This window comes from Salmo trutta, chromosome 8 (assembly GCF_901001165.1).
Source record: "Salmo trutta chromosome 8, fSalTru1.1, whole genome shotgun sequence".
NCBI classification, from domain to species: Eukaryota; Metazoa; Chordata; class Actinopteri; order Salmoniformes; family Salmonidae; genus Salmo; species Salmo trutta.
In genome coordinates, this window is record NC_042964.1 from 14072636 (window position 1) to 14087656 (window position 15021).

The window sequence follows — 15021 nt, forward strand, 5'->3', positions numbered from 1 at the left end:
GCAGTATAAGGTCTAGCGATATTAAGAAACACCTCTCTGTAATTTCCTTGATTTATGGTCCCATCAGTTGTGTTAAGGTCATAGCCCAATGGTGGAGATTCTGTATGGAAGTACATGTGAGACCGATTCCTCATTTACTGGATCTGACCTTTTCCAGAGGAAAGTTTGTGTTCTGTGCAGTGCACAGAGTAATATGATGTGTCCTGCCCTGAACAATGCATGTATGAGCATGAAAAGTGGTGTGGAGAGGGGTGACTATCAATGTAAATAGTGTTTTAACACTCAATCAACCAGTTTCAAAGAGAAGTAGAACAAATCACTAATTCCTGTGTCGGCTTGACGATAAAATGCAAACATCTTTTAGTACAAAAAAAATAACCGGAATAAAAGCCAGGTTTACAACTAGCTATAATAGCTATTTTTTTGGCCGCAGACAGGATAAAGGGAGATTAGCTGACATGAATAGCCGCAGGGTGGTTCGCCGCTCATTCTAAGGGTGAGAACGTCTAAACGAGTAAAGGGCGCATGACAGCCCGCTTGGAGTTTGCCAAAAGGCACCTAAAGACTCTTCGACCATGAGAAACAAGATTGAACTCTTTGGCCTGAATGCCAAGCGTCACGTCTGGAGGAAACCTGGCACCATCCCTACAGTGAAGCATTCTGGTGGCAGCATCATGCTGTGGGGATGGTTTTTTCAGCTAGTCAGGATTGAGGGAAAGATGAACGGGGATGATAGTGGACATCTTGAAGCAGGTGGGGATAACGGTCTGAGCTAGCGAGAGATTTGAAAATGTCAGAAAACACAACAGCTAACATACTCTGTGTCCTTTAGGCTACTTCTGTGGATTTGCGAGGCATAGAAAACAAGACTTTGTGAGATTTTTTTCTAATAGAAACTGAATTTATCCAATAGAAACTCTTGTTTTAGTTGTATACGGTTTGGACTAATTATTACACCACTGCTCTTTCTCTTCGGTAATGATGCAAGTGTGTGTTCGGTCTTCGGGCTGTGTGTGTATTATATCTTAGCCTATTCCTTGATACTAGGCCCTGCTTTACTGAAGTTGCTAGACATTGCAAGCCAAGAAATTGTGAGATAAAGCATTCCATTGCGATAGATATGTCTAGTACACGGTTCTGACTCATCTACCTGGTGTTTGACCTGCCTATACTGTGCCCCTCCTCTCTCTCTCCATCCCTCACTGGCTCGCTATGAAAGATGCGAGTGTTTGTGTTCTCGGAAGTACGGCAGCTAATCAGTCTCCTCCATTCAAAAAAAACTGAATTTTAGGAGTCGACTCCTAGCCGAATCGAATCTCGAGAGGATTTGAGGACCATTGCTGGCAGCAGCGCAGCTCTGTTGTGAATTCATGTTGATTTTTATGAATTTTTCGATTTGTTTTAACCGAAAACTGGTAAAAAAAAATGGCAGTTTAAACATTAAGATTGTTTTTCTCCATTTGTTACATCCCTAGCTCAGACACCCCTTACATATACTCTCTGATTTTCATCACATGTTCCCACTGTCTGATCCATCTATTCCACCAGAGAAAAAAAACATTGTTTTGTAATGCTCCAATCTACGGCAGCCCTTTAAACACCCGTCACCAATTCTCAGAATTGAAATCCATGGAGTTTGTCCTTACAGAGCAGGGATGATGAGCGAGCTTGCGGGGGCCTCCCAGCTGTGCCCAGCTGAGCAGAAAATGCCACGACCGGGCCTGTCAGAAGGTGGAATTCCCTCATGCACATAAATAAAATGCCATTTTCTGTGGCACCAAATATTTTCTCCTCCCCTCCTTTTATTGTGTCCCCTCTTGATAACAACGAATGGGGTGAATGCGAGGTCTCAACCAGTGTTTAGAATAGAGGGATGGTGGGTTGGATTTATGTAAGTCTGGTGAGCTGACTAATTGAAGCAGAAAAGGGTAGTGTTTTGTCGGCCCTGTGCTAGCCCTTGAGCGTCTTTGTATGCAGAGCAGAGCAATCCATGTGGAAATACTCCCTGGCAAGGAAACAAATGCTTTTAAGCCTTGATGTATTTTTCACCGCTGGGATTTCTGTTCCCCTGCTTTTTCCCTCTTTTTTTCCCCCCCCTTTATTTTTTGTATTTTTTTAATCGGTCACTTTTAGCAGTTGTTTTTCATTTGAAAACAGTGGTGACCAATGGAATAGATTTTAATATTTTTTTGTAGTTTATTGCACACACAGTAGGACTACAATAGAATCAATTGATTTAATTGTTCCGGCACCATGTTGATTCATTGTCTTGCGCTTGGCTTCCGTGATATTTTTCTGTAACAAAATGTCATATTTCTGATTTGCGTCTCACAAAGACGGGTTGGAACTTTAAAATCTGTAATTTAGACTCATCATACTTAGGTGCCGATACCATATGTATTGCGATTCCATACTGTGATTTTATTGCAACCCTATGTCTGCTGCAGAGGGACAAGAGAGAGCCATGAGGAAACAAATTTTGATCAGTCATGGAAATAAGTGCTGAAAACAAATTGGCTCCATATAAGATAGAGAACAAGGTATGAATGGAGTTTTGGTCCAGGTATAGCCAATTGGCGCAAAAAATAATATAGCAATATTGTCGATACAATATATCATTAAAAATAATATCCCGATAGCTAACTATTGATTTTGTTCCCCCATCACTACTTGTTGATAACCTGAGTGTTGGATGTAGTCACCCTATTTGTGCCGGGGATGTTGACTCTGCTCCCTGCCATTTGCAAATTGTATTGACAAGCTACAGTGTTTTGAAGTGAATTTGGCAGGAGTTCAGCTGTGGTACTCTGGCCTGGGCTGTGCTGCAGATAGGTCTGAGTAGATTCCAGATGTCCATTACTGGCTGAAATCCGTTTTAAAAGCACATGGGTGTGGGTGGGAGAATAGATGGCAAAACGATAAAAAAAAATCATCTAAGATGTAAGTTATAAACACCATTTTAGAAACCACAAACCTTTGTTTTGTCTGGATATACAGTGTTACGTCTACAAACCACAGTAATAAAAGTTGAGAATGTGGATGTCTCTCTTCTGGAACAGCCATCCAGATTTTGCCCACCTAAATGACAGCGCTATATTCACTGTTGCCGGTATGCCAGCCTAACCACAGCGTACTAAAATGGATGCAATGCCTTTTAGAGAAGGCATTCTGTGTGTGTGACGGCTTCGAAAGGTCACGGCCGCTGGGGGGGGGAGATAAAGTCCAGCCGCTTCAAACAGCCATATCCAAGCAGTAAATCATGCCCTCACTTGATTTACTCCGATTGGCTCCTGCGGTTCCCCAGACGCTCATCTGGAGACCATAGACACACGCTCTGCAGTGCTAACTGTTGTTTTGCTATCATGTTAGCACAACATCCCTAATGCTACCTGAATATGCCCCCTTAGACCAAATATGGACCTGTCTCATTAACAATGAAAGTCACATTTTGCAGTCGATAATTCCCAGTCCTTTTCAATGCACCAACCTCTGTCACCATGTCACCAAGACACAAACTATCTCTATTCATCAATGCTGACAACTTATTGCTATGTAGGTGTTCATTTGTCTGTGAAATACGGAAGATTTTGAGCAAACAAGTGAACGTCGTTGTGCTCAAGCATTTCTGGTGGTGTGTGTGTGTGTGTGTGTGTGTGTGTGTGTGTGTGTGTGTGTGTGTGCGTGCGCGCCCACTGCTTTGAGAGCAGGTCTTAGCTCTGCTGCTTCCACCTGTTGCGTTGGAAAGGGTGCCTTTTGACTCCCAATGGATAACCAAGCACAACCAAAGCCATGTCTGCTTTCTCAAGGAATTAATAGGCCTCTTTTGCATATTAATTTAAAACATTCATCCAGTCATGTGTGCTATCATATCTCTCCCTTTTTTAATACTCACATATTTGAATGAACATAGTAAATAGAAGAACCTAATATTAAATTAATGGAAATTTTTAACATAAAGCCTTTTCCAGGCAGGGTTTCTCTCTGTCCTGTACCAAATGAAACCCTATTTCCTATACGCAGCCTATACTAAACATTAGGAACACCTTCCTAATATTGAGTTGCACCCCCACCTTTTGCCCTCGGAACAGCCTCAATTCGTCGGGGCATGGACTCTACAAGGTGTCGAAAGTGTTCCACAGGAATGCTGGCCCATGTTGACGCCAATGCTTTCCACGGTTGTCAAGTTGGCGAGATGTCCTTTGGTTGGTGGACCATTCTTGACACAAACCGGTGCGCCTGGCACCTACTACCATACCCCGTTCAAAGGCACTTAAATCGTTTGTCTTGCCCATTCATCCTCTGAATGGCACACATTCTCAATTGTCTCAAAGATTAAAAATCTTTATTTAACCTGCCTCCTCCCCTTCATCTACACTGATTTTGAAGTTGATTTCAATAGTAACATCAATAAGGGATCATAGCTTTCACCCGGTCAGTCTGTCATGGAAAGAGCAGGTGTTAATGTTTTGTACACTCTGTGTATAGTACACTACTTCGGACCAGTGCTTATGGGCCTGGTAGTGTAATACACTGCTCAAAAAAATAAAGGGAACACTAAAATAACACATCCTAGATCTGAATGAATGAAATAATCTTATTAAATACTTTTTTCTTTACATAGTTGAATGTGCTGACAACAAAATCACACAAAAATAATCCATGGAAATCCAATTTATCAACCCATGGAGGTCTGGATTTGGAGTCACACTCAAAATTAAAGTGGAAAACCACACTACAGGCTGATCCAACTTTGATGTAATGTCCTTAAAACAAGTCAAAATGAGGCTCAGTAGTGTGTGTGGCCTCCACGTGCCTGTATGACCCCCCTACAACGCCTGGGCATGCTCCTGATGAGGTGGCGGATGGTCTCCTGAGGGATCTCCTCCCAGACCTGGACTAAAGCATCTGCCAACTCCTGGACAGTCTGTGGTGCAACGTGGCGTTGGTGGATGGAGCATGACATGATGTCCCAGATGTGCTCAATTGGATTCAGGTCTGGGGAACGGGCGGGCCAGTCCATAGCATCAATGCCTTCCTCTTGCAGGAACTGCTGACACACTCCAGCCACATGAGGTCTAGCATTGTCTTGCATTAGGAGGAACCCAGGGCCAATCGCACCAGCATATGGTCTCACAAGGGGTCTGAGGATCTCATCTCGGTACCTAATGGCAGTCAGGCTACCTCTGGCGAGCACATAACTGTTCCACCGCAAAACCGGTCATGCTGGAGGATGTTGCAGGCAGCAGAACGTTCTCCACGGCCTCTCCAGACTCTGTCACATGTGCTCAGTGTGAACCTGCTTTCGTCTGTGAAGAGCACAGGGCGCCAGTGGCGAATTTGCCAATCTTGGTGTTCTCTGGCAAATGCCAAACGTCCTCCACGGTGTTGGGCTGCAAGCACAACCCCCACCTGTGGACGTTGGGCCCTCATACCACCCTCATGGAGTCTGTTTCTGACCGTTTGAGCAGACACATGCACATTTGTGGCCTGCTGGAGGTCATTTTGCAGGGCTCTGGCAGTGCTCCTGCTCCTCCTTGCACAAAGGCGGAGGTAGCGGTCCTGCTGCTGGGTTGTTGCCCTCCTACGGCCTCCTCCACGTCTCCTGATGTACTGGCCTGTCTCCTAGTAGCGCCTCCATGCTCTGGACACTACGCTGACAGACACTGCAAACCTTCTTGCCACAGCTCACATTGATGTGCCATCCTGGATGAGCTGCACTACCTGAGCCACTTGTGTGGGTTGTAGACTCCGTCTCATGCTACCACTAGAGTGAAAGCACCGCCGGCATTCAAAAGTGACCAAAACATCAGCCTGGAAGCATAGGAACTGAGAAGTGGTCTGTGGTCACCACCTGCAGAACCACTCCTTTATTGAGGGTGTCTTGCTAATTGCCTATAATTTCCACCTGTTTTCTATTCCATTTGCACAACAGCATGTGAAATTTATTGTCAATCAGTGTTGCTTCCTAAGTGGACAGTTTGATTTCACAAAAGTGTGATTGACTTGGAGTTACATTGTGTTGTTTAAGTGTTCCCTTTATTTTTTTGAGCAGTGTATATAGGGGACGAAGCCTATGGCGGATTGGGAGCTGGGTTGTAATGCTCCCACGCTCCCAGGCTTAGCTAGCCCATTGACACCACTTAACAAGCCAGTGACTTATGTGTTAACCTTTGTGTTAACGCCCTCAGATAGAGTACACATTAATATCGGGCCTTTTTAGGTTTAATGTTCTTAGACCAGGGTCTCATCAACACACCTATAAACCATACAGAGTGGATGGATTACGTTGAGTGATGATGGGATTTATGGACAATATGGACAGGGTTGGGGGTTAAAGTGATGCTAGAAAGGTTTTGTATAATTTCAGCTAGTAGTTTTGAAAGTAGTGATCGTGAGTCAAAATTGTGTACAACGCCATCCTTTTCATATATGTTACATTCTGAAAACAATGAGTTTTTTTCCCCCTGTAATTCGTATAATAATTTACAAATTATAATTTGTACAATATGTTACACATGTGTAGGTGCTTAAGATCCCGTTCAAACCCTTTTAATAACAAACTCAAATATTGTACGAAATTCCTAATGATTTTCAAATGAAATTACTAAATGGTCCATTATTTCGTAATTGAATTTGAACAAACTGCCTAAGTAAATGTGGAGTTGACACCCCAGAGGATTATCATATTGAAATGATTTATTAATGTTTTGAAGTACAGAAGTTGAGTTTAAAACTGAATCTGAGCAACGCGAAGAGTCATAAGCTTGCGAGATCCTATATCTTTGTGTCCCTGCCATCCATACCAGCTTGAGTTATATTCCTCTGATCTGTGTGCTATTGGGGTTTCAAGCTGGAAGAGGAACCATTTATTAGATGTCAATAAATATTCTTGGCAGTTTTTTTTGTCCCCTGATCACTTTGACCACCATCAGTTCACGTTTAGATTTATCGAAAGCTCTATATTTTTACCATGGTTAACTTTTTTCTCCTCCCATAATTGATTCACACAAACTGAATGCAAGTATGATTGATGTTGCAGATTTTGAAGGACTGCAGATCAGCAAAAAACCCTGAGGTCTACAAATCTTGGCTCTGCAATCTTAAAATTGAAACGTCTGACGTTGCCTCATTTTGTTGCATCAACACAGCTATTTAAGACGTTCAAAGAGCTGTCAAAACATTCTGGTGTTATCATAAAAAATCCTGGGAGAGGTTGGAGTTCGTGACGACACGGTTGATATTTGCAAAATAATCTGAAGCTCACATAAAGATGCTGAGCTATGATGGTAGAGCTTTTGAAACAAAATGACATCACTACTGTGAGATGATGATTTGAATGGCTTTCGGCACATGAGAAGGTGTCCTTTTCGGCTGCTCTGTGTAGTCCCATTCACTGAAATGGGATCAGCGATTTAGGTCCACAGAAATGGTATCTTCAAAACCATCACCGCTGGAACACTAAATACTGAATGACGTACACAACAACACCAGAGGCCATAGTCAATCAAAGAGTAACTGGGTTTCAAAGTGTATGTTCTCATTTGGATTCATCCAGTAAACAAATGTATTTTAAGTGTCGTTGTGAGGAAATATTGTTTTAAATTTGTATATATTAGCGGTTTTGATTCAATAAGGACCCAAGCTTACCCATATTGTTTCTTCTGCCAGCACAATCAACTTAATGCAACTGTTAGCCACACAGTTTTTTAACTATACTATTGAACTTGGGGTGCCCCTAACTTCTAGGAAATTAACCAAAACCACATGACTTTATTAATGCACCCTAACTCAATGACTTTGTGGGTCTCTAATGGTTATATTTGTAAAACTAAGGGAAAAGTGCACCACAATGCTATTAGTGATCCCGACTCTGCCGTTAATCACTTAAGAGATTATTCAGCCATTGATTAGATATGAATCTGATTGCTGATGTCTGAAACATTTTGTGATTTTTAAAGTGCGACAAGAGGCATCTCTGTAAGCAGTGACCGCAGCCGCCTTGCTGTTTTGTTATACAGCAGCTACTCTCCCCAGTCCCTCAGGTTTTCTGTTGGCAACAGCCCACACGACCGTAAAAAAAGAGCGAGGATTTGCTACAGTATGGAGCGATGTAGTGGAGGGCTGTAAACTGCATCCCCGCTTTGTTTTTCATATTCATATTGTTTGGGTTGCTTGTCCACATTACAAATCAACAGCATCAAATTGAGAATCGCCACACGGACTTAGCGGCTTAAAAACACGCAGCGAGGGGAGGGAGAGAAAAAAGAATGAAAACAGAGCCTGGACTCTGGAGTCCGATCCCAGCGTAATAATAGCATGCCAGCAGAAGGGATTTAGACAGTAATGCTCCTGCGGAGAGTGCAAAAAAAAAAGGAAAGGGGGAAAGTCGAGTGTGCTGACGCGCCACAGATATCCTAAACCACTCGCTCACGTCTCCAACCCAGTCAGCTGTTCAAAGCCCGACACAGTGCTGCAAACACACCCACCTTGTCAGTGTGCTTATACACTGAACAAAAATGTAAATTGTTGGTCCCATGTTTCATGAACTGAAATAAAAGATCCCAGACATTTTCCATATGCACAAAAAGATTATTTCTCTCAAATTTTGTGCACAAATTTGTTTACATCCCTGTTAGCGAGCATTTCTCCTTTGCCAAGATAATCCATCCACCTGACAGGTGTGGCATATCAAGATGCTGATTAAACAGCATGATCATTACACAGGTGCACCTTGCGCTGGGGACAAAAGGCCACTAAAATGTTCAGTTTTGTGTCACAACACAGTGCCACAGATGTCTCAAGCTTTGAGGGAGCGTGCAATTGGCATGCTGACTGCAGGAATGTCCACCAGAGCTGTTGCAAGAGAATTTAATGTTAATTTCTCTACCATAAGCCAATGTCGTTTTAGAGAATTTAGCAGTACGTCCAACCGGCCTCACAACTGCAGACCACGTGTAACCATGCCAGCGCAGGACCTCAACATCCGGCTTCTTCAAATGCGGGATTGTCTGAGACCATCCAGTCTGACAGCTGATGAAACGGAGTTTGCACAACCAAAGAATTTCTGCCAAAACTGTCAGAAACCGTCATAGGGAAGCTTATCTGCATGCTGGTCTTCCTCACCAGCGTCTTGACCGCACTTTGGCATCGTAACCGACTTCAGTGGGCAAATGTTCACCTTCGATGGCCACTGGCACGCTGGAGAAATGTGCACTTCACAGATGAATCCCGCTTTCAACTGTACCGTGCAGATTGCAGACAGTGTGTATGGTGTCTTGTGGGAAAACGGTTTACTATTGTCAACGTTGTGAACCGAGTGTTGCATGGTGGGGTTGTGGTATAGGCAGGCATAAGCTACGGACAATGAAAACAATAGCAGTTTTATCCATGGCAGTTTGAATGCACAGAGATACCGTGACAAGATCCTGAGGCCCATTGTTGGGACATTTATCCATCGCTATCACCTCATGTTTCAGCATGATAATGCACGGCCCCATGTTGCAAGGATCTGTATACAATTCCTGGAAACTGAAAATGTCCCATTTCTTCCATGGCCTGCATACTTGCCTGACATGTCACCCATTGAGCCTGTTTGGGATGCTCTGGATCTCGCCAATATACTGCAACTTCGCACAGCCATTGAAGAGGAATAGGACAACAGTCTACAGGCCACAATCAACAGCCTGATCAACTCTATGTGAAGGAGATGTGTCGCGCTGCATGAGGCAAATGGTGGTCACACCAAATGCTGACTGGTCTTCTTATCCACGCCCCTACTTTGTTTTAAAGGTATCTGTGAACAACCGATGCATATCTGCATTCCCAGTCATGGCAAATCCATAGATTAGGGCCTAATGAATTTATTTAAATTTACAGATTTTCTTATGAACTGTAACTCATTCAAATCTTTTAAATTGTTACATGTTGCGTTTATATTTTTGTTTAAGTTCTCACTTTGCGTTAGCAAGGACTAGCATCGTTAACCTGAAGGCTAGCAAATGGGCATCGGCTTGGTACTTCAGCTCCGGCTCCCATTGAGGGGCCTCAGCCTCGCTCATGCCAGATCAGACAGTGGTACACAGGGGGCCCGAGGGCACTCTACCAGACTGCCGCTCTACTTTGATACCTCTTCCCCCAACACCTGGCTAGGCCCTTAACATGACTCCAGTTAGATAACATGTCTGTGCTAGAGACGGGCAGGGAAACTCTGACCCTGTTTGAACATGGGATCAAAGCAGAGGCACAGCAATATTTTAGTAGTTTGTGTGTGTCAGTGAGGGTAAGGTTTGAAAATGTATTTTGAGAAGTCATTTTTGGTACTTGATTCAGAATAGGGCAGTGTTTCTAAGTGTTTTGTGCTAAGCATTTTGTTTGTGTTTTGTATGTTTTACTAGATCTAGAGGAACATATGCCAACTATAATCAGTCTTATAATAGCAATAAATTCATACCTTATGCAGGGTATGTCAAATTAGTAGCAATTTACCAAATCTAATGAATGTATTAATCTATTCCAGGTGAACACCCAGGAAAGTTTCCAGACCTGCAAGACGCACATCTCCTAAAATTGAGTCCAAGTTCACAAAGGTAAAGCATGATCATTGTACTACTTTCAGTAGAGCGAAAGGTTTCTTTCTTTCATTCTTTACTATAACTGAAAAGTAATGAAAACTATTGACCCATTTTGATGTGCCAGTATTGATGCTTGTGATAAAGTATTAAATCTTATTCTGCATAGATTGTTTTCCTTCAAGTTTGAAAATATATTGATGTATGTCCTATTTTCCTTGCGACAGAAGAAGAGCCTTCCGATATACGCATGGCATTCTGGAGAGGACGGAAGGTCTGGATGACGAGCAGGAGGATAACATCGATGGCAGCCCCAGCCCGGTCAGCCCTATTCCCCCATACCTGCCCAAAACCAGCAGCTCAGAGTGGAACAGCTATGACGACCTCACCGGCTCCTTCTCCGAACAGGATGAGACCAAGCCCCTGGTAACCAAAGACCGCTCCCCCCAGCCCCACTACCACATCCTGGCCCCGCTTCTCCCTCCCAAGACCAACGTCCACCGGTTGACAGACCAGTCGGGCTTCCGCGCTCCCCAGCTCCAGGAGCCCATTTGCACAAGCGCCAGGAACGAGGCCAAAAACGGGCCGATACTCTCCCAAACCATCCTCCGCAGGTGGATTGAGACGCCAGCCGAGCACAAGCTCTCATCGGACGCTAGCTCCAAGTCAGGCTCGTCGGACCAGGACCGGAACGATCTGTCGGCCAGTGAGAGCGGAGAGGAGAAGTTTCCCAGTTCAATGCCAGGGGACGACACTGACGACCTAGACTCCCCGGTGACAGGGGAGATGGTTCTACCTATAGGCCTCCCCACTACCTACTTCTCTGTGGACAATTGTATGACAGACACATACCGGGCAAAATACCACCAGAGGCCCGCCCTGTACATGATGACGAACGCTAAAGGCGGCGAACAACACGTGTCGTCTGGTGAGAGTGACCTGGGAGAGGGGGGACTCCCCATCCCAGAGGCCCAACCTACAGAGCCCCCCAAGAGCCAGCCTGAATCAGGTAACTGGAGCTCTCTGTAGATCATTTGCCACGTAAAGTGGAAGACACTTGGAGCCCTAGTTGTTTGTGGTCATATCCATGTCACCATTTGTGCTTTTAGTGTGACCAAAATGAAAGCATGTTTCCTACTATAGATTTTTTGGGTCATCAATAAATGTTATAAAAACTTTAATTAGAAGTCTATTACAGGGGTGAATAAAATGTTTTCTTGGCGTATTCTAATATATGTCCCTTGTCTTTCGTAGGTTACTACTCCAGTAAAACTATAGCTAAATGGAATCCTGTAACACCCAAAGGACTTGATGAACATGGGTTTCTATGATGGAAATTCTACTGTTGAAGGGGCCTGGTACGAAAGCCACAGTTAGAAAAAATGTAATCTCCTTCTACAAGTTTTGAATCCTCTTACGGTGATGCTTATTTGCTTGTAGAGATGTCATATCAGAAGACAGACATGAATCTGGAATGCCAAAGAGATTGGTAACTCCCAGAGGCAGTAAAAGTCTGAAGAGTATTCTTCAGTTCAGCAGTAGTTTCAGGAGTCTTACGCCATGCCTGCAGAACGGTCTTCATGTGATTGTGATTGTGGCCACTAGATGGCAGCAGCAGTAATTGTGGATTTGCACAGTAGAAAGCCAAAAATAAATTACGAAAGAGGATGCAAACCTAGGATGGTTCTTGGTCGATGCAGGGACCTGCTCGAACTTACTTCCAAGGTCATTCACAGGTTGGCTCACTGAAGAATGTCTCCCACGAAACCACTTTTCCCCTCCAGAGATGATCAAATAAACTATATGTAACAATGACAATAACTCATCTATGAAATGCTTGTATTTATTTCTCGAATTATGGTCATTTCATTGTTCTACAGTGACTGCGCAACTTCTGCCTATGTAACAATGTAACAAGTTGAGGTAAATACGCCTTGAGCAGGTTTTTACTTTTAATGTCCAGTGTTGATGCAGTCATGGAATAAGGGAGATTCAGTTTGTGTACACTTATGCATTGTTTTTGTAGGAGCACTACTTTAAAATAAGTCCCAAGGGTCCCCCTATGTGGCCACAGAGGCACCTGGTGTTGGGTGAATCAGTTCCAGTCTGAGGTTGAATTAGTGTTTTAAAGGCCCAGTGCAGTCAAACTTGCTTTTCCTGTGTTTTATACAGTATATATTTCCACACTGAGGTTGGAATAATACTGTTAAATTGTGAAAATTCTAATATAATTTTTGTGTAATAGCTGTTTGAAAAGACTGCCTGAAATGTCAGCCTGTTGTGGTGAGATTGAGTTTTGACCTGCCTGTTGACATCACCAGGCAGAAATGAGTTGATCGACCAATTCAAAAGAGTTCCAAACCTCTCTGCCAATAACAGCTAGTTTTCAGTTTCCCCCTCCCCACTCGGAGCACTCCCATACAGTCTTATCAAAAATCTTGCTTGAGAAATTGCTCTTTCCTAAGAAGCTATTTTTTTCTTTTTGAACATTTTAATGAAAAACAAATTACAGTAAGGTACTTAATTGTTACCCACAAATAATTTTATATTGAGATAAAAACAGCTACATTGGACCTCTTTTTAATAATTGTTAGGAGAGAAGCATCTCAAGTCATTGGTATCTGGTGTATATTCTAAGCTGCCTTTTTAACCCTGCCATCCCAGGGGTGTATTCACTAGGAACCAAATGGATGAAACGGGGAGGGACTAACCTAACTTGTTCAATAAGAAACACATTTTTGTTAAATGGTTTGCACTAACAAATGCACCCCTGACAATTCGCTGCAGTGTTTTGTATGGCTTTCTATCCCCAGTTCAGATCTCCTCTCACACTCCTTTCCAGATATAAGCCTCATTGTTCGCTCTTTTAATGTTTCTCCTGTCACATACTGGGCAGTGTGTTAAAGGTACGTTACTTTTCATGTTGTCAAACCATGCTTCTGTATATTTGTCTCCTGGATCAAACACGTGTCAAATTCATTCAGTGTTTCATTTAGAGTTTCCTGTACAATGGAACCAATTGAATTATTTCCAAAAGTCTAAACTCCAAGCTAAATCCAACCCACCTCAAACTTGTAAGTATTTGAAATATGAATTTGACCCAGGTCTGTTTTGATTTACCTAAACTTGAACCAAAATCTCAAGAATGGATTGAGTACTGGATGTTAAGTAAGGATTTTAAGAGTGAAGTAGAAAAGGCCTGTTTTTCTGCAGGTATTGTTCTAGTTTGACCCCCAGAGATTATCACAACATTGCCTACATGTACATGCTATGTCATTTTTTTTCATGGTGGACCATTCTAGTGATGCTGTAAAAAAGTAATTTTTGTTGTAAATGTTTTAATATATTGCTTGGCAGACTTCACTGCACAGTGCCTTTCTAGTTTTCTATGTCATCAAGTTGAAATAGGAGCCGTTATTTGTACAATGTAATTTTTCTAGATGTTTTTTTTAACATTCAATTTCATTTTTGATTAACAATTGTTTAATAAATAATTATATTTAACCATAGCCATGTCCAAGTTTTTTCTAAACCAGTTATTCTCATATAACATTATTAATGTACATAATTATAATATCCATAATTATAGCCTACTTGGGGTAAATATCTCTGCAAACCTGAACCTAAATCTCACAAACGACTGTATTTTATGACTATGCCTGTACATGAAAGATTAGGGTAAATGTAATCAAACAAGTCTACAAAGATATAAACAAAAAAAGAATTGTGCTTTCACTGTCAACTGCGTTTATTTTCAGCAAACATAACGTGTAAATATTTGTATGAACATAAGATTCAACAACTGAGACATAAGCTGAACAAGTTCCACAGACATGTGACTAACAGAAATGGAATAATGTGTCCCTGAACAAAGGGGGGGTGGGGGTCAAAATCAAAAGTAACAGTCAGTATCTGGTGAGGCCACCAGCTGCATTATGTACTGCAGTGCATCTCTTCATGAACTGCACCAGATTTGCCAGTTCTTGCTGTGAGATGTTACCCCACTCTTCCACCAAGGCACCTGCAAGTTCCCGGACATTTCTGGGGGGAATGGCCCTTGCTCTCACCCTCTGATCCAACAGGTCCCAGATGTGCTCAATGGGATTGAGATCCGGGCTCTTTACTAGCCATGGCAGAACACTGACATCCCTGTCTTGCAGGAAATCACACACAGAATGAGCAGTCTGGCTGGTGGCATTGTCATGCTGGAGGGTCATGTCAGGATGAGCCTGCAGGAAGGGGACCACATGAGGGAGGATGATGTCCTCCCTGTAACGCACAGCGTTGAGATTGCCTGCAATGACAACAAGCTGTGTCCGATGATGCTGTGACACACCGCCCCAGACCATGACGGACCCTCCACCTCCAAATCGATCCCGCTCTAGAGTACAGGCCTCGGTGCAACGCTCATTCCTTCGACGATAAACGCGAATCCAACCATCACCCCTGGAGA

General features: G+C 43.0%; 1 protein-coding gene across 2 annotated transcripts in view; it reads left to right on the plus strand.

The window, feature by feature from the left end:
• Nucleotides 1-14077, plus strand: part of LOC115198255 (inactive ubiquitin carboxyl-terminal hydrolase 53) — a 63015-nt gene extending 48938 nt beyond the window's left edge. The window contains exons 15-17 of one of the 2 annotated variants that reach the window (XM_029760066.1): nucleotides 10517-10586; nucleotides 10796-11577; nucleotides 11823-14077. In XM_029760066.1, the coding sequence (XP_029615926.1) occupies nucleotides 10517-10586; nucleotides 10796-11577; nucleotides 11823-11899 (929 nt within the window). In that variant the 3' untranslated portion in view covers nucleotides 11900-14077. The remainder of the gene's footprint in view (nucleotides 1-10516; nucleotides 10587-10795; nucleotides 11578-11822) is intronic. The other variant, XM_029760067.1, reaches the window with a different exon arrangement.
• The last annotated feature ends 944 nt before the right edge of the window (nucleotides 14078-15021 follow it).